The sequence below is a fragment of the Genypterus blacodes genome, unplaced genomic scaffold (genome assembly GCF_046128005.1).
Source record: "Genypterus blacodes isolate CSIRO-AG114 ecotype Tasmania unplaced genomic scaffold, CSIRO-AGI_Gbla_v1 ptg000008l_1, whole genome shotgun sequence".
Taxonomy (NCBI): domain Eukaryota; kingdom Metazoa; phylum Chordata; class Actinopteri; order Ophidiiformes; family Ophidiidae; genus Genypterus; species Genypterus blacodes.
In genome coordinates, this window is record NW_027466822.1 from 1986769 (window position 1) to 2007567 (window position 20799).

The 20799-nt window shown below is 42.0% G+C and overlaps 1 protein-coding gene across 3 annotated transcripts in view; it reads right to left on the bottom strand.

Annotated features, from left to right (window-relative positions):
- kalrna (kalirin RhoGEF kinase a) overlaps nt 1-20799 on the bottom strand; it is an 85318-nt gene that overhangs the window by 14102 nt on the left and 50417 nt on the right. Inside the window, exons 41-55 of one of the 3 annotated variants that reach the window (XM_076156189.1) lie at nt 8940-9137; nt 8482-8567; nt 7753-7899; nt 5772-5867; nt 5131-5249; nt 4891-4957; nt 4694-4797; nt 3862-3931; nt 3698-3784; nt 3420-3512; nt 3261-3311; nt 2914-2991; nt 2305-2490; nt 1874-2045; nt 1472-1680 (exon numbers count right to left, since the gene is read on the bottom strand). In XM_076156189.1, coding sequence (XP_076012304.1) covers nt 1472-1680; nt 1874-2045; nt 2305-2490; nt 2914-2991; nt 3261-3311; nt 3420-3512; nt 3698-3784; nt 3862-3931; nt 4694-4797; nt 4891-4957; nt 5131-5249; nt 5772-5867; nt 7753-7899; nt 8482-8567; nt 8940-9137 — 1763 coding nt within the window. Of the gene's footprint in view, nt 1-1471; nt 1681-1873; nt 2046-2304; nt 2491-2913; nt 2992-3260; nt 3312-3419; nt 3513-3697; nt 3785-3861; nt 3932-4693; nt 4798-4890; nt 4958-5130; nt 5250-5771; nt 5868-7752; nt 7900-8481; nt 8568-8939; nt 9138-17530; nt 17743-20799 lie in introns of those variants that run through there. The other 2 variants (XM_076156180.1, XM_076156171.1) reach the window with 2 other exon arrangements.

A 20799-nucleotide genomic window follows, 5' to 3' on the forward strand; every position in this document is an offset into this window, starting at 1 on the left:
GGTAAGATAGAGAAAGAAGGGGGCCATGTTAAAGTGAAGTCTAGGTGGGTTGGCTAACAGCCTTACTGGCTATGTTTACAACCCAACCCAGCCTGGGAGGGGGTGGGGGGGGGGAGGTCAGGGCCCAGGAGGAGGAAGGGAAGGAAGGACAGGACAGTGTCAGCAGATTCAGATGAGTCAGATCTGCCACTTTATGAGGAAATCTAACAGGGAGGCGTTGGTTCTGCTTGTGACTCAGTCTGAGACCACAAATCAAATTCTGCCCGAAACAATTATAACTATTTATTACAGGGGTTAATTTATTGTATTACATGTAACTAATAAACTGGTAAGTGAATGAATTATCATCATGTGAAATCCACTTTTATGTTCTCCCATAAACGGATTATTCTCTCTCCCTCCCTGTGAGCAGCTGATATGCGGGTGAACTGAGACACAATAACCACGCAGCACCATGTTACATCTGCACCGTCACAACATCATGGCTCAGATGGATTGATCACTAAATTTTAATGTGCGTGGTTTATGAGTATGTTTCCTGTTCTTTCCCTACAGATGCTGGCAATGAGGAACATGATTATGTGACTCAATTTCCCAACAACAATCTGCGGTAACTTTATTATGAGCAGCAGAGCAACGCTGCCGTTTTCCAGGACATTTCTCCAGCTTTAGGAGGTCAAGGTGTCCAGATTGAGCAGATCTGCCAAGCCCCGCAGACAACAGAGTGTTCAAAGTAGGTCAGAGAACAGATGGGTATGTACGTATATATATATATATATATCTACAGCATCCTGATACCCCTGCACTGTTACAGATTTTGACCTTGGCTTAAAGTAGAGCAAATGTGCCGCAGACAGACTGAGGAGAAATAGCTAAAATTCACAGAAACTCCAAATCACTGAAATGCTCAAACAATGATATTTCCAATTTCTTCTAATTTGTGCTGATTTCAATTACCTTAAGGTGGAAACAAGGAAAAATGGCCTTAATCACAGAATAAAAAAAGTTTGAAAGTGCATTTAAACTTACATACTTACCGCCCACCCATAGTTGAAATCTGGTTTCTTATGGTCCATAGCAAAAATGTTCAAAGTTACCCTCAGTGTGAAAGCTTTACTCAGGCCTCCATTAAACACATCAGCTCGCTGTCAAAAGTGTTCAGCTAAGCAAGCCTTCACACTGTTACACAGGTCAAACACCAAACACCAATGTTTGGCAAGAGATTAGAACAGAAAATGAGTAGAAAGCACAAAACTAATGTGCAACTCTAAGAGATCTTCAAGTGCCTTGGTCAAGGACACTGGCATGAGATTATGGGAAACTTAAGATACATGTTTTGATGGTAAGAGGAAACCCATGCAAACAACGGGAGAACACGCAAACTCCTGCCCGCTGCTGGGAATCGAGCGCAGCACCTTCTTACTGTGAGGCAGCAGTGCTTACCACGTGTTTTCTGAATTCAGTGACTCACCCTGGAGTCGAAACACGTCGAACCGCCGTTGGAGGTAGAGACCTTCATCTGGCTCCTCCCCCTCTCCTTCTCGCAGAGTCCCACCGCCGAGGACGGCCGGCTGTGGGAGGCCTGAGGAGGCCGGGGGCTGGAGGCGGAGTGGTTCCTAGTCAAGGAGGAGGTGCTTCCTCCCCCCTTCTCCTTCTGGTACTCGATGGGAGACTGGAGAGCTACACACACACATCATACACACAGGAAGGTTTAGATGGCTGTCATTATAGAACATAATAAATGACTTCTAAACATGTTGAGAAATCATTTTAAATTGCCAAGGATGTGATTTGGACTTTGTCCTTCAAATGTGGAATAGATAAAGTGCTTATGTGGTATGAAAAATCAGCACTTGTGTTTGCACTCCCTTACCTGACAGGAAGTTGCTCTGGGCGTCCAGGACTTCCTGAATGTGTCGAACCCAGACCTGCTTGATGTCAACATTGGCAGCCTGCAGGGTCAAGCGCTCTGAAGACCCCCGACACGACAAGACGAACTTACAGGGATCATTATCCACGCTGTCCTCCAGACCAAGGAACGACACCTGTGTGTGTGTGTGTGTGTGTGTGTGTTAGCGTCAGTGAATCATTTTAAATTCCATAACAATGTTGTTGTCTTTTTGGCTGCATTCATTAGCGTGTTAACATTTTTATTTTGAGCAGATCATTTTTTAATGTCAGTGAACAAGTGTTGTTATATTTTGACATGGAATCTTCTGGTACTACATCATCTTTGTTAAGTTAATGATCAGTGATTGTTCCTGTCGGTGGTGTGCATGCTAGTGTGCAGATGTGAGTTCATACCTTGATGCTCTTCTTAAACTGGTACCCGGGTGTGGACGATCCTTTCCTGAGCAGCTCACTGAAGATGACAATCTGCTCGAAGAGGAAGACCCTGCGCTCTTTGGAGCGAGACAGGACCCCTGTGTCCTGCTCCGTCACAAAGAAGGTCTCCTGCTGCAGCAGTTTGCCCTGGCTGGTCAGTTTACCCTGCAGAGAAATCCGATTGGTCAAAAAGCTCCTTCCAGCCTCATCAATAACTGAAAGCATTTACACCTTTATTCAACATGTGCTTTACATTACATGGATCCCATGTACAGATCTTCAGTGGGGCAGCATGTTTGTACTGACCTGAGCACCACCAGTGGGCCATAGGAGAAACCTTGACATTTACAACTGATTAATTGTTCATTTCTACAAACACATCTCTTCTCAAAAGTCTTTACACTCACCTGTCAGTGTGAATGCTGATCAAACTAACAATGTTTACTGCTCATTATCATACCAACGTCCACAGCAAAAAAAGCTGCTGTATGTGCCCTAACAACAGGGGGCGCTGTCAATTGATGCTGCCCACACACACAATGGAGTCATTGTCCTGTGCAGGATGTTGTTGAGCAGAGCAAGAAGTACCTCGTATCCCTGCAGACGACCCAGGTTCATCATGTCGTTACACAGCTTAGGAACCTGAGACATCAAATTCACCGCTTTCTACAAGAGAACGAGACAGAAAGAGAAAGAGAAAGACAGACAGAGAGAGAGAGAGAGAGGATAGAGAGAGGAGAGGGAGAGAGAGAGAAAGGGAGAGAAAACAGACTGCTGATGTGAGTGTTTAGTCTTTGCCCTCCATTAACTGTCAGCACTGTTTGCCCTCTCTAAACTCAGCAGTATTTTAATACACAAACACAAAAATAATAAAGAATAATCATTTTTCCATCACTACACCTGATGGGCTCAACATGGTGGTTTTGTGGTTTTACCTCAATTTGCTGGCAGTCCATACCGGCCTTGGAGCTGTACTTGAGGAAGTCCTGGGGACAAGTAGAGTAACACACTGTGAGCTCACTGCCACAACACAAGCCAACATGTTAGAGGTCAGTGAGTGAGCGTGAGTGTGTGTGTGTGTGTGTCCGTGTTACCTTGAGTAAGAGCTGGTATTTGGTGATTCTCTGTATGGGTTTGATTAGGAAGTCACTGAGGCCCAACCTAGACTGGATCTCCTGCTGAATACCCTGGAGGAAGGACACACGACAGTACATTAAAATCCATTTCTTATCCTCTATGTCCACAGGGAGCTGTAATATGTCACTTGTTGATGTGTGGGGAGGTCCCGCAGTTTGATCATGGCCTCAGGAATCACCTTCTATCAACTTAAAGCCTCTGACAGGAAGCAAAAGAGTGTTGAAGCATCACTTACTTCAAAAAATGTGTAGTATTCTGCTACGATGAACTCTGACTTGGGTTTATTCTGACAGTAAACCACATACATGTGGAGTCTTCTCTCCTGTAAAACAAACACACGTTCAGAGAACATAGCAGATGTTGCTTTGGTACAGTATCATGGTGATCACAGACACTTACATGTTTGATGAAGAGTTCAGGAAGGAGTTCGTGGTCGTGCAGACATTTCTCCAGCTCTCCTACAAAGAAGCTTAAACAGACAGAGGGAAGCCATACATGATTGTCGAGTTTGACTTGATTATTTCTAAGATAAATGCTTCATCAGGCTCAGGTGAGAAAAGTTCATTGAAGTCATTTGCCCCGTGTACAAAGAAGAAAAAGCATTAGCATTGAAGAGATTATTCAATGCAAAAGTTGAAAGACTCTACTGAGTATGATGCCAAACAAACAGTTCAGTGCTGCGCCCAAACAATGAAGGAATATCAGTTATGATGAAAGAGATGCTGTGGTAAGACTGTTGCCAACTAGTCAGGTTCAGATACGACCAACAGACACAAAGTCACCCACGGTTTCCAAACAGGGTTCCAAACATTTTTGGGTGTGAAGTGTGTGTACTGTGTGTGTGTGTAGAGAGCGACTCTTGGACACTCAGCACTCGAGCTCTACACTGTGTGGGTATGTTCAAAGAGCGGAGACTGAAATGTAAAATTAAGATTGCGAAGAGACATAAAACAAAATTCTTTGCACCTTGAAAAATATAAGTGACCTAAAAATGAAATCGTACTTTTGTCATTGTTGCTGTGCCTCTCTGTGTGCGTCTCTCTCTCCTTTCTCTATATTTTTCTCTCTTTCTCTCTAAACCCAACTGGTGAAGGCAGATGGCCGCCCACCTAGAGCCCGAAACATACATGCATAACTCCTTCTTTAAGTTAGTATTTTTAAATACGAATAACATGTAATATCTAACATTAGAAGCAGCAGATAGTGTGTGTTAGCCCCAGTGAATACTCACTCTCTGTGCCAGTCGCAGATCTGGTGGATGTTTCCAAAAACAATCTTGTCTTTTCCTTTCATGTCCTCAGGGACGCCCTTCTCCTCTATCCTCTTCATGAAGCCCTGTGGGGTCACAGAAGGTTAAAGATGCTGAAACACAACACAAGACAGACTAGCACATGTTTATTTTTCCTAGAGGGGCAAAATTTGACTCACCTCCACCACAATGCCCAGGTCTTTGACGTAGTCCTTCTCTGTCTGGATCAGCTCGTTCAGGACAAACCTGAGCGGGACAAACAAGAATGTGATGGTGTTTTTCTTTTGTTTCCTGAGATAAACCCAGCATTGTGACAGATCGCCCTGTATTGATTTCCTGTTTGTATTGTATGTGTTTGAGGATCACAGCAGTGTGTGTGTGTGTGGTGGCAGTAGTTAAATTAGTGTGTAGATTCTCACATGCGTCCTCTCATGGCTTTGGCTCTCTGCTCCAGCTCAGGGTTCCGAGGCTGCACGGGCACGGCGTGCTCTGGGGGGGGCAGGGGGGAGAAACCGGGGTAGGCTCCAGGTTCCAGAGTCTGAGGGGAGAGAGGGAGAGGAGGAAAGTCAAACAAATGGTGCCACGTTTGTTCCAAATTAAACAGTGTGCCAGAATATGTAACATATTTAGAGGAAATGTTTCCAGCTGCATCTGTTGTTGTGTTTGCTTGCTTAGTCAAGGATTACACAAAATCTGAACAGATTTCAATCAAACTATTTTCCATACAAAATCCGATAATCTCCATGTTTTGATCCCATGAGACTATCAAAAGGTGGAGATGCATTTGAAACACGTCGGCAACTGACGACCAATACATCTGCTACATCTCCTGTAATTATTTGGCTTGTTTGGCATTGATGGAGGTATGAGGTCGTACAGGTGCCTCAACAATCTAATGCATTTCTGGAAATGAGAGATTCACACAATTCCCAATATCAGTAAAATTAGTAATGTAGTACTAAACACATGCACATACGTACATAGATCATGGATCACACAAATACAAAATACCCAAGTGTTAATAGCTGCACATCTACATGCAAGCTAGACACACACTCACCATCTTGGTTTTAACTAGTTTTTCTATGGCGCTAACCAGCTCGGCAGCGCTGGGCACCTCAGAGGACGGCTGGAGAGACGTTAGCAAGGATGAAGACTGAGAAAGAAATAGCAGGGGCAAGAGGAGAAAGCAGCAGAAGAAGAAGGAGAAGAAACGGGAAGCAGTGTTCCAGAGAGGAGAATGCAGCGTGTGTGAAAAGAGAGAAAGGTGGTTAGTTAGCAGGGCCGTCATCACCCAAACCAGCTTCATCACATGGACGGTGATATCATTGAGAAAGTGTGATTTGTAATAAACTCTAGAATGTAAGTGTTCTTGAGTAATAGCAAAAGAACAAATGTGAAAATTAAATATTGGAAACAAAGAAATTGTGTGTGTGTGTGTGTGTATGTGTGTGAACATGAGATCTGTGAAGAGACATGTGACCCTAAAGTTTCCTCCTAATGTGACTAAGGCAGGTTAGTTTGATGTTATTCCTTCTGGATATAACTTCAAGTTAGAAGAGGTTTAATAGGTTTTGCTGTGAGGTTATAGTGCAGTGCTTAGTAGTACCACTTACACACATCATGTTACATTAGAAGAAAGGAACATGTGTCCAGAAAAATGAATAATCATACTCTACATACACATGTGAATGACTTTTGTAAAACAGACTTAATCGAACAGAAACTTTGATATGAACTTAACACTTCAACTGCTACAAACCACAATATATAAATCAAATGGAAGGTTTTAAGCTCGCATTGGATATCTCAGCATTTGGAGACAATAAGTGCAGTCAAGTACATGTGAAGCCCTGAAACAGTTTGCTCTTCTCCTCTTTTAGTAGTCTACATCCTCTTCCTCACACTGCTGCAGCTCTCTCAGATTCAATGGCTGCACGATCAATGGGACTCAGTTCAGGACTCATTACAGCAACTCCACAAAGCTCTGGCCCTTTTCTCATCATTCCTGCTGCTTTTAGAAGAATGTTTGATTCCACTGAGGGAACCATCAGCTGTGACCACAACAGCTGGCTGAAGGTCACACTCTAGTCTAAAATGCCTGCACATCTTCTGACATCATCCTCTTTCCAACGATTTCAAGAGGCAGCAAAGCACCAAAGCATTACTGATCCTCCTCCATGTGTCACAGTCTACTTACTGTGAAAGCTTCACTTTGTTTTCTGTCAACATAGAGTTGGTGTGATTAAAAAAAGCTCTGATTATTAATTAACCACCAAGGAGGTTGTGTTTTCATCCATGTTGGTATGTTGTTTGTAAGATTACTTGAAAATATAATGAACCAGTGTTCATGACACTTATCATGACACACAATTAGTTTTCTCTTTATTTAAAATTGCAAGTCTACTAACTATTAACTATTAACAACAATAGTAGTGGTAATACAACTTCCTTCCCTCTATCTCTCCATCTCTCTCTCTCATCTTTCTGCTCTTTCTATATCAAGTCTTCCCACATTTTGGCTTATTTATCAAAAACACTGGACATGGACTTAAAAATTCAGTCATATCTGCAAGGTGATCTTGCCATGGGATTGATCTGCTGATGTCTTTGGTATGTTTTCAAACAGAGCTCATGTGTATAGAATCTGATCAATCCGACCAAATGGTGACAGAAAGATACAACCACCATTCGTCGACAAAAAGATGCTGATTCAGTGAGCAAACAATTTCCATGCATCTTTAATTAGTATGGATTCAGAAGGAGATTAAGCTCCATAATACGCATGATCTTCAAGCATACAGTCACATTCATTTAGCTAATACCCAATTAACCCTATAGTGCGTATCCAGAATCATGAAAAATATGAATTCTTCGCTTTGAGATCAATCAGAGGACAAAATTCTGAATATCCACCGTTCTGACAACAATTTCTTTATCAGACAGTTCATGAAGTCTGTTTGTATACAGACAGAAAACAACAAAAGTAAATGATCAGGAGGTGAGACTGTGTCCCTAACTGAGCCGGCTCTCAAATCTACCTTCTCATCCTGAGCTGAAGGGTCCTTAATGATCTCCATGGGTGGGGGCAGAGGATTGTGTGCCTCCTCATCCTGCTCTTCCTCTCCACCGCTCTGCATCCCGGAGCACGTCTTTGACAGCAGGTTACTGTCCTTACTCAGGACTCTCTGACAAAACACACATGCAGGTTAAAGGTTAACAATTGAAGGGTAAAGATTACCTTTTCTTTTCAAAGTGGGTATCCATCAGCAACGCAGAGAACTAATTATTCTTGCATGTAATTATATTAATAGGCTATAATGTACCTATAAGTCTAACCCTGTGCCCTATTTCTAACATTATGTTGATTATTTAAGGGACAGTTTGTGGGTAAAGCATGTTCGGACTAATAACTCATCAATGAAAACACATGAGGGTGAATAAATGCCTTTACAGCAGAGAGTCACCTTTACATGTTTAAACAGTGTTATCAGTGCTGATAAGAGCCTCTAGTAAGGTCACATTCAATCCCTGACAATCATTCACACACACATAGTCAAATAAGCACATTGTGGCCATTTAAAGAGCCATATTAGCCCATAGACATGGCTGGAAGGCTTCTGTGAGTAAGTACATATGTGGGTGTGTGTGCGTTTGTGTGTCAGCTCTGAGATACTGGCGGTCTGTGCAGGGTGTAGTCTGCTCATCAACCGGTGACTGCTTGGATGAATGTCGAGAGCAAGAAAAAGAAGTGAATCGTGACTGCTTACTTCACTGATGATGTCATCCTGCTGGGCGAGGTCAGGCTGTCCCATGTCAATACTCTTCCTGCTCTCCTCTCTCCCTGTTCCTGGACCTGACAATCAGAACAACAACATTCATTCAGATATAAAATCAGTTTAACAGTGTTTGACTTCAGCTTTAATGTCATATTTCATTGGCTTTGCACATGGAGCTTTCAAATATTGTGGGAGGAGACTACAATTTCGCAAATGTACAATTAAGTGACTTTGCGTTGCTTTGGTTCCACCCAGTGTGAATCACATATGAGTCAATGTGTGTGTGTACAGCTCTATGAGCATTTACAACCTCACACATACAAACACTGAGTTTACCTGTTGGTACATGTTCAAGTACAGAAGACATCCAACAAAGACGCTTGTACAGTAGACTATACAGTACATGTAACTGTAATTTGTGTGGAATTGGTGTGGTGTGCTCGTCATACCGGTCTTCTTCTGCTTGTTGTTGGGGAACTTTTTAACAGAGCTGCCATGGCTGAGGCGGCGGACCGGACTGGTCAGCCATTTTCTCAAAGTGTTCCCGCGTTTGGGACCAGGAGAGCTGGACTGCAGCGAGCTGAGGGATGGCTGAGGCTGCAGGTTTGCCACCGACTCTGTCTTCCCGTCAGAGCCTGGATAGTTCTCTGAAAGAGATCACATTCATTTATTAGGCTTGCAGCTTATCCAACCTAAGTATTTTAAGGGTTAACACAAAGTAAGCTACCATTATTTTTCCTCAGGCTATTAAGATAGATAGGTACTTTAATCATCCCTTGGAAAAATTCAACCAAACTCTCAATGAGACACTAAGATAAAGTAAACCTACTGCCTTCATTAAACCACATTATGGCTGTTAGCACATCATGCTACACTGTTGATGTGAGGTTTCTGAATAAAGTCTGTACAATATCAAGTGTGCTGCATTTGGGAATGCTTTTTGAATCATAGCCAGTGAGTTTGTGGCCATACACCCACATTGGATGTGGAGTTGGGCAATAACTTTTGTTGCCAGGTGAGGTTTTGTAGAGTGTTGTGGTTAGCAGACGGGCTATGGGAGGCGTGTTGAGTTAGCGTCCAGGAACAGCCACACACTTCTCGCTGACTGGAATTCCCCAACTTCAAGATTTGGACAGTGGCTTATTATGGCAGTTGCCGTTTCACACACTCTCCCTAAGCACTTAAGTCAAGTCATCGAGGACACTAGGACACGGACAATGTGTTAGAGTCATACGAATAAAGGACAAACGCCTCTGCTCAGGCAAGCAAAACGTTAACGCTTCCATTACACAGCGACTTAGGCAAAACATCACATTTTGAAACGTTACATCAACACTTAAATGTGATTGAAGCAAGCACAAATGAAAATATGGTTACTCCGACCAAGATCATGCAAGAGCAGCCACGTGGAGGAGCGGCTTCATACGGTGATTGTGTGCATGTCATGTGCTTGGCAGAATGACAGAATCCTATTGATGCCTTTCAGTATCTGCAGCCGCTTTGCCTAAACGTAGTCAGTGACTCAGAACTGCTCGTGCATCTGTTTTGTAATACGGCCAGACAAAGAGTCTTTTCAGTTCTAAATGCAGGAGGTAAAGTCAGACTTTCCTGTATGTGTGTGTGTGTTTGTGTGCGTGTGTCTGTGTGTGTGTGTGTGTGTGTGTATATATATGTATGTGGTTATGGGTTAGCTGTGCCCTCACAAACAGCTGGAAGCAGTTGTGGTTGCAATGTGTTTGAGGAAGATGTGAGGGGTCAAAGGTTAATCGGAAGTTGATGTGTGAAGTTCTGTGTTTTCTTTTATTTTCATGCATGTTTCAATATAGTGATGAAACACTGTAAACTAAATGTAGTGGAATGTGTTTCTGTATGAATAAATACAATTTAAAATCCAATGTTTTCCTGTTTTTATACCAAAACATAATGTAACAAAATGCACTATTTTTGCTGATTGTATAATAGTTTTTCCTGAAATTCTCCTCCCTTCACATTGTTATCTGGTTTAGCTGCTTATCAGTATGTCAGCAGATAAAACAGCTACAGTCACTCTGTGCATTTCTAGCTCTCTCTCACACACACACACGCACGCATACACACACACAGACGTCAGTCTGTAGGAGTGTTTCAGTGGTTTCTCCATGAAGTGCTATTAAGCAAATCCAGTCATTGTTGTTGAGAGAAGGAGACGTCATAGGTCACCTGTGTGTGTGGATGCATGTGTGTGTTCTTTCAGCAGAGCTAATAACCTTTATCATCACAGTGTGGCCGTGGCAGCTGATAGACCACAGAAATGTATTAAGAGAGAGAGAAAGAGAGAGAGAGAGAGAGAGAGAAAGAGAGAGAGAGAGAGAGAGAGAGAGAGAGAGAGAGTACACTACAGACTCATATTAAGGGGGAACACAAAAGACACAAAAAAAGTAATAGTAAAAATATTTCTATATATTTTTTCAGTTTTTGAAATCAAGGTTTACAATCTCTAAACGAAATGGATCATCACTATTTGACATTAAAGAACTTTCACAAAGAGAAGTGATCAGTGAACGTTTGTCTTGTGGGCTGATGACTTCAGTCTCTCAGCGTGTCTCTGATGAGTCTCACTGAAGAGAGAGTGTCCAGGTGTGGACTACTCAGGTCCACCAAATTCCCCAGTGTGCAGATATTTGCTGAGAGGATCCTCTGTAAAACCAAAGACCCTTCAGCTCCAACCCAAATAAAACAAGTTCCATACACAATAAGTTCTTGTAGAATCTATAGAAGCCAGTAAAAACTCTGTGTGGAACAAGATCATTTTCACACACAGAGTTTTGAACAGTATCCCTACTAGTCTCACACTCTTCACTTGCAGTCGCCGTCTTTCAAGAACGTGGTCTCGTGCGGTCAGGCTACAACTTGTGATCTCACAAGACAATGCAGAGTAGCTTGGAGATCAATATCGCAACACAGCAATGAGTTGCGAATAGCTGAGAGGCAACAGAGGTATGGTAATGATGTCGCTTCATTTGACATCTCCAGCAAAATCACTGTAAATATGTAGTACATTTTCGATACAAACCCCACCTACTTCCTTTATTTGTTGCCATATAACAGACTGATGTACTGAGCCTATACTGCACAACACAGTCAACTTTAACAATGTCTATAAAAGTAGACATTCCTATGACCATATGCTGATTTAAAAAAAATAAAGAATCAATTTTAACAGTAGTAGTAAAGAGCCACCTAGGTCCATAAACAAATTTCATTGCAATCCTTTCCAACGTTCACCTGCGACAGCCTGAGACACACAGTTTGATGTTCTTACGCGCAAATGTCTTATTTCTCTTCAATTCCAACATACAGAGTGACTGGATATGTAAATGTATGTGGCAGGAGAGCAGATGGTGAACTGTGGCTGCATGCATCCATACACAACCATCAACACTGTGACAGTAAAAAAAAGGTTTTGTTCTTCAGCCAATGAAAGACACATTGTCTACTAGTAAAAACCCATCATTCACTATCTGTAAACACACCCACCCACCCCCCCACCCCCCCCCACACACACACACACACACACACACACACACACACACACACACACACACACACACACACACACACACACACACACACACACACACACACACACACACACACACACACACACACACACACAGTGAATGGTCCTATTGTCAAGAGGGAATTGAGTCCCTCTTGCTCTCACTCACACACACAGGGTGACACACACACACACACACTTCTTCATTTAGTCTTCTAAAGGTCCCAGTATACGTCATATAAAGAAGAACTTTCACAGCAAAAAAATAAACTTCTTGCACGCTTCAAGAAGACACAGTGATGCAAGGCTCAAGCATTCTTCAAAGACGTGACACAAGGACAGACAGACAGACAGACAGACAGACAGACAGACGACCAGGCCAGAGGACACAGCACAGCCTTTAACAACCGTCTCCTCTCTTTTCTACTTGTGATTCCCTCGGCTGTAATTCTTGTAAATATCACATGAATGGTTGGGTAAGCAGTTAGGGGCCAGTGGGAAGAACTGCATAAAGTTAATATGGTGTTAAGTCTGCGAATGGACATTTTCCAGTAATTAACTGTCTTGTTTTGAAATGAGTGTGTGGCAGTTCTTTGGAAATTAAAGTCTTTTGAATTGTCGTATTTTTGCCTCAAAGAAATGTTATTCTTCTTGTTCTTGTGTTCTTTTGTGTGTGTCTTCCTGGATTTAGACGACAAACACATTGTCTGCCCACTTTGTTTTCTTTTTCAGATACATCACACTGCTGCACAAACTCCTCTCTTTTGATGGTAAACCTCTTTCACAGCCTCCTCTGACAATAGGCGACTCGTGGCCACGCTGTGCTCCCCACTGCTATCAAGTGCCGTATAAACTACCACACTTCCATACAGCCCGTGGTAGCGTCGCGGTACGTCAAGGGTCACGTTACAGTGAATGCTGCCTTCCCATCATGCTTTGTGTCAATGACAAGATGTGACAGTAATCTGGGAGGACAACATTCCTCTCATAACTCTCTCTCTCTCTCTCCCTCCCTTCAGCTCTCTATCTCTCTCTCTCTCTGGTACATCACATGTCTATGCGCTGCAAAAAAAATACCCCTATTAATTATAATACTTGATCTGTGATACGAAGCTTGCAATCCTGTTTTTTTTAGACAGGGTGATCTGAACAGTTTGGGATGAAAAGCAATATTTTGATGATTTCCTGTGTTTAAATGCTGCTAAATGTAGAAAATAGCTATTTAACTAAATGGATTTGAATCATAGGCGAGAGTATAAAAAAATGATGCAATGAAGGTTGAACTTCGACCTACTTTCAAATGTGCATGTAACTTTGCTGCTTAAACCAAAATGTTCAGTGCATAGAAAACGTACATGTGACTATTCTAAATTACAAACCAGTGTGAACGTAAAAAGTATTAAGTCCATTTTCTGTATTTCTAAACCTTTACGGTTTATCAGTAAATTTAACTGTCTAATGTGACAACATGTGAAAGTAAAAAAGAGTTCATACATTAAAATGCAGATGTTTTGAGTATAAACATCTAAATCAATGATCAAATAGAGATGTGTGCGGCTACACTCTCATACACACACACACACACAGTGTCCCCAAGGTCCCTGATCAAAGGAAGCTGTACACATAAAAAGATATTTCTTGGAATCTTCAAAGACTATGAGTCAATTCAATAATCTATCTGGGTTACATGGTAAACACACACACAAACACAAGCATAGCACACACAGAGACACACAGATCTGAAAAGATTTTTTAGCGTTGAAGTATTCAGTTGTTGTTTTTCTACTCTTTTCTTCATATAAACAAAATAAGTATATTTACCCATAGATACCTCATTATGATGGCTGTGACACACCTGCAGCATAGTAATCAGTCCTACAGCTGCCATCAATCCTATTATCAATACACCCTTTACCTGTGTGGTGCTGTGGTGTGTTACGACACACTGGACCCTAAATATTGGTTTTGATTTTATTTATGGGTTTTTATGATGTTAAATTGGTGTGTGTGTTTGTCTTTTAGGTCATTTTTGAACCAAAGTATATGTGAACACTAGTCACTTGTCTTAGTGAGGGAGTTACAAAATTAAGAAGTTCACTATGTTGGGATGACTAAATAGAACTTGGAACAAAGAAGAATTGTTATCCTGTTGGGCATCTGTTGCTCCCTACATCAAACAAACTCTCATCAGAAGCTGAATTTGACGTAAAAAAATGTTGCTTCACATGTGGCGAAGAAGTTGAGATATGCACGCACCATAATTGCATTTTCAGACTTCAGACTAACTAAAGGTGTTAAACAACAGACGCTGTGTTAAGTCCTGTGCTATAGTCTGGTATGTACCTGGATACGTCAACTGGACAACTCGTGAATGACGACAGTATTCTGAAGGACTGATCACAATGGACTGAGAAGTTAAAACACCTAATGTCTAATTAATAACAATTATTAAACATTATATGAAAAGTGTACAAAACAGTTTTTCATGTTTTTTTTGCAAATGTGCTCGCTGCAACAGCACACAAATTAGCAGACACTGAAAATGTCACTATCTGGGTGAAACCTGGAATATGTGTTGCTGTGTTTAGTCACATATCTGCATTCCTAATATCAAATTTACAAGAACAATGTCACACCATGGTATTAAGTTAAGCCTGCATGGATATTACTCAATCTGGTCCATAAAAGCTCAAAATCACATAATCATTATTAATATTATTACTATTATTAAATACAATAATGGTGCAGGCTGATCAACCGCTCCATCACTTGCAGCACTACCTGTGTTGAAGTTAAGGAGTAGGTCAGGCGGTAACGGTGCTAGCAGCAGCTGATGCACAGACTAGCTTGGGAGGATTTCATAACTAACTTGTTTGGTGGTGATGGACTCAATCCCAATATTGGAGTCCAGATCAGAGTGATTGGTCAGACTGTAAACAGGCAACATACCTATTAAATGGCCAGAGGTACAGTTGGAATTAAGGCATTGTGAAACCAACACAACCCACAACGAAAGAGATACAATTTCAGTGAAGTGTTCAGACAGGAAATAGAACTGAACGTTTACACTTTCCATTGAAATGCATACGTCCTTTCCTGGAAATTATGACTGTATGCAAGGTGTCATCCTTATTGACATTTCCGCATGCTTTCAATGAGGAATCTCATTGACTCTGGAGGCATTTTAGTGAGTGAACAGACCTGAAACCAGCCATTCCATTCCAATGAAGCAGTGAAAGCAGTCTAACCAGTTCAGCATGCAATCCTGTGCTCAAGTCTGGACAGGCTCTCTGTTCTGTAGCATGAAGCTGAACCACTCTGAGGGCGAAGTCCACCCACCTCTCTGCACACAGAGCCTGGTTAACCTGTAGCTACATCATGACCTCACATGCACACCATGGAACACACTGTGTGCTGCTCTGTGCAGTGGACAGATCCCTGAGTTTAACACAACACAGAACAGCAGAGAGCCGCTGTCTCCTGCTCAGCATATTCAAGAGATGGTCAGCAATTGTACAAACTTCTATGATTTTTGTCCAAATGAGCTCACTGGCAAGGTTTTTTTGTATGTTTGAGCAAGTTTGAGAGTTACCAGGCCTGTAGTCTGTAGAATAGAATCTCTTGGATCCCTATTTTATATCTTCCACAGCAGGTCATTCTCCTGAATTCCAAAGAACTGTGTTATGCTCTCATCGTGACACTAAAGCATACTAAAATCTATTTTCTTCTGTCAATAATTTTCCTTAACAGGCCCTGATCCCTACAATATTCTCTCAGCTAGTTCACATTATGGGCCGACATCGCATGAACTGCTGATTGATGTGAGAAGGCGCCCTGAAGTTACTATAGGATAGAGATCCATGAAAACAAACATTTCACGGAGAAAAGTCACAGGAAAATACTTTAAGGCACCATTGAAAGCATTTGTATCTATCTGTCTAATTTATAACGTCATGTAGAGGTGCTTTTAGAGGCTTTAACAGGTGTTGATGATGCTCTACAGATCCATATAGGCCCATTTTACAGACTATGGGTGAAATTGCTCCAACTTACAAAAAACAATATCAGCGACCTATCTCAAACAAAACTTTCCTGTAAAACAACCAAAACAATCCTGCACAAAACTAAATCTAAACTATCAGTGACATCAACAAGTATTCAACCAGACATGTGCCTGGATGGATCCAGCAGCAAACAGACCCCAGGATGACCAGAGCCAAAGAAGTGGGGCAGACACAGAGATTCCAGCTGTCTCACGTTTAGTTTGCTTTTCATTTACCATTGAAACAAAGGATTCTGAGAATGCCGATGATTTATTTGGGCAATCACACACTTTCCAATTCACCTAACCTGCTTGTGTCTCCACCATAGCTAAGCGACCAGACAGCAGCTGACTGTGGAGACAGGCAACATCAGCCTCCCCCCCATTACTTTTTTCTTACTTCCACTTCTGCCTATACACATTTTAGTCAGCAGCGGTTTCACGACCTTTGACTTTTTGCTTTGGGTCGGGGCTGTATTATTCAGCGTGTGACATTGGGTACTATGCAGCATCATCAGGTGTTTGTAATGCTACAAGAAGAACGGTAATATCACCACAACACAGTGAGGTTAAGGACATCTTTAAGGAAATGAATGAAAGTTAATTAGAGCTCTCATGACATCTCCAAAGTACAATAGCCTTATGTGCTTCTTTTAATGCTATGCAAAACAAACCAATCCCTAATAAAAATGTCTAACAGCCTAGATGTGTACGAGCTGGGTGTTAAATAGGGAAATAGGGCATACAGAACTGTGTGTGTGGGTGTGTATAGGGACCCAAAATGATGAAGTGAAAAAACATTCCCTATGGTCTTTCATAACTAACACACACAGACACACTTCAGTGGGTGACTGTATTGCAGAAAAACAGATTGCTCAATCCAACATCTCTCTCAAGGCAGACAGTCTGAAAACAATGCATGCGTGTATCTATCTGAGAGCAAGAAAGAGATGTGTGTGTGTGTGTGTGCGTGTGTGTAGGCTACTGCTGCCTGTCCTTCTCCCTAACTCTATCTCTCTCTCACTTCTCCTTTTAGAGTTCACTTTCAATTCAAATTAGTATCCACTGGCACCGAACAAAATAGAGGACAAGCAAACAAACAAAACGGGCATGCCTGTTATTCCTCACACACACACGCGCGCACACACACACACACACACACACACACACACACACACACACACACACACACACACACACACACACACACACACACACACACACACACACACACACACACACACACACACACACACGTTCCCTTCTATGCTTCATTCCTCAGTAGTACACAAACATAAACATGCAATACATACTCAGTTGACTAAGGCACAACTTACACACATACACCAACACACATCAATATACAAAACCATAAACAAACAGTATACAGTGCAAGTCTCACACACATACAAATGCACAATCACTCTCTCACACACTCTCTTTCTCTCCAAGTCGCTCACCTGTGCCACTGAAGCAGCAGCAGCATCGGTCACAGATCCATCCACAGCAGCGAGGGGCTCGCTTCATCCTGACTCACACACACACATCCTACCGACACACATATTCGAGCAACAACTCATTTAGTAACTTGTTGACTAACTGTGAGAAACAGCTACGTACAGTTACTGCTTCAAAACCACACAGACAGACAGAGAGAGAGAGAGAAAGAGAGAGAGCCAGAGAAGAGAGGGGAGGGTGAGATGAAGGAGGGGCCTACACACACACACTCACACATACTTTTCTGCTGTCACAGATACGCACATGCCAAACGTACACGTTCTATTTGTCAGACTGTACACCACTTTCCCTCCGTCACACACACACACACACACACACACACACACACACACACACAAGCATCCGGTAACAGGTGTGTCTCAGCTCTCTAAATTGGAACTGTGTGTGTGTGTGTGGGCAGACATCCAGCTCTGTACACTGTGATGTGGGACTAAACCTCTCTTATTCTGGTGAGAGGTTGACACTGTGGCCAGGCTGCTTTGGCTCCTGGGAGATCAGTCACAGCGAGGCACTGGCGTCCTCTGCTGACTGAATAATTGACAGCATTCATGATTTACAGCTTTACTAAAAGATCAGAGAGGAGATTTAGGAATGTGTAACAAACCTAATAAACCAGGATGATACACAAACATAGGAAATCATAAGAGCCACACTGATGAAGTGAATCCTCCTTACTTACGGATATTGACATTCAAATTGTATTTGTAGCGCCAGTGGGTTTGTATTCAATCACTGATGAAAGGACAAGATTACAATGTGGTGTGTGTGTGTACATAAAGTAATGGACCTCACGTGTTCCAAACACATAACCATGGCCACACACACACACACACACACACACACACACACACACACACACACACACACACACACACACACACACACACACACACACACACACACACACACACACACACACACACGCACACACACACACAGTCCCTGAGGTGTCTCTACTCAAAGGCCACACACACCCCAAATCCGGCAGCAGTTTGCCCGCAGTGTCCCATTTTTATGATTCTAGGTATGTTTGACTGAAGAGCACTGCAGCCCCAACATCTGCAGTACCTACAGACCTACGCAAACTAAGAACTACATCAGCAACTGCACAACTACACTAACTACTACACAAACTACTACACAAACTACTCTGGTTACCACTACACAGCTACACAATTACAACCGAGACGACACTACTACTACACTACAAGCTGACTTTGTGTAACTCCTCCCACATCCATACAAACACACAACACCATACACGACTCCACTAATTCTACACACAACTATACAAACTCCTCACACAACCACACACGCAATGTTCAAGTTCTTTTTAGTGCCACTGCAACCTGTGATGATTGACGAGAAGTCGTCCGGAAAACACAACTCAAACATCAAACACCTTCAAAATAAATTGATAAACTTTCAGTGACGATAACACAGCTGAGATGAGATTACTGTCTGTAATTACACGTCCACCTCTGATCTCTAGAGTCTAGAGTGAGGGAATCATTTCAGGACTCTTTAAGCCTTGAGGGAGGATAAGACAGCGGGGACAATGAGACCTACTTTACACAGTAGTCACAAGACTGCTCAGAGAGAGAGAGAGAGAGAGAGAGAGAGAGAGAGAGAGAGAGAGAGAGCAGATTCTTTACAGCACAGCTCCTATCATGTTAATAACCACTCCATCTCTTCATCTTAATTCACAGCTTCTCAATTATTAACAGAGAGACACAATTAAAATACTCATCAGTCCCCGGTCACACGTGTGAAACATCACACAACACAAAACTACTGTGTCCTGATTTTCCATCACATTCTGAATTGATACGGCTCTAGAATTCTCACAGGATAATCTATAACAAATGATGCTAATATCTCTGTGTGTGTATGTGTATAAGGGGGGTAACTTCAGAATAACTTTTTTTACATCAGAGTAAACTTATAAACATTAGTAAACATTAAATAGTCAATTAACTTATTGATCATTTCCTGTTAGTTAATAATGCATTCTTTAGTAAAATGAGACAGAAGAGCGTGACCTAAACCAATCAATATCTAACAGGGCTGTGTGTGTGTGTTATGCATGCATGTCGACATAACACAAAACATGCTTTTCATTGGTGAGAGGAGGAAACAAACTGTGACTGCAGCAGGCAAATCAGCTGACACACACACACACACACACACACACACACACACACACACACACACACACACACACACACACATATACACACACGCACACACACACACACGGAACCATGTCCGTGGAGTCCCCCAAGGAAGCGTATTGGGGCCACTTTGATAAGAATTCTGCTTGTTCTTGCCTTATTATTCTGCACGTAGATGACTCTGCTCTCATGGAGACAAGAGCATTGTTGAGACAAGAACTGGTGGCTGTCAGACAACAGGCTATTATTAGGCAAGACAGAGTCAATTCTCTTTAGAATTGGCTAGATCCCCTGGTTTCAGTCTTAAAACAGTGTTGTCAGGCTGAGTTTGACCAGTCTCTCACTGGGGACAGTATGGGCCAAAAGGTAATTACCGTACTAAGGTTAACAGAAAATTCTAATTTCTTGCCAGAAACGCAATATTCTATTCAAGCAAACTCATAAGACACTGGCAATGACTGTAGTTCAACCCCACAATACAATGCATGTACCAGTACCCTAAATATATTACAACAAAATTGCAGTCATCTCAGAACAAACCGATTACAGTTGTGCTGAATTGACCTCCCCGCAGTCACACTGGCCCCGACCAATTTAAAGAACAGTGGGCTGCTTGTTAAAAACAGAGTCAGTCATCTGAAGCCGAGTTTACCAACCGAATACTGGACACATTTCAGCCATGGAAAAATACTTTCGGTACAAAACCAGAGCAACACATTTTGTCCCCTGTAGGTTCAAAACTGCATGAGGAAAAAACAGCTTCATCTATAAAAAAAACCCCAAAACAAACAATTCTAAAAGAGTCAAAGTGTGGTTTCTGGGTTAACAAATGAGGCTGTGTATTCTGTTTGATGGTATATAGGCTGTTTATATTTTTTATTTTTTATTGATATGTATTCTTTCCTTTCCTAGCATATTATTTAGTTTATGCATGCATTTTCCTCTCACTTTAAAAAATGAGAATTGTAATGTAAAGTCAGTCGTGTCCCTGCTTATTCTAACAAGGACCACAATGGAAGAAAGTCATTGTGAATTTA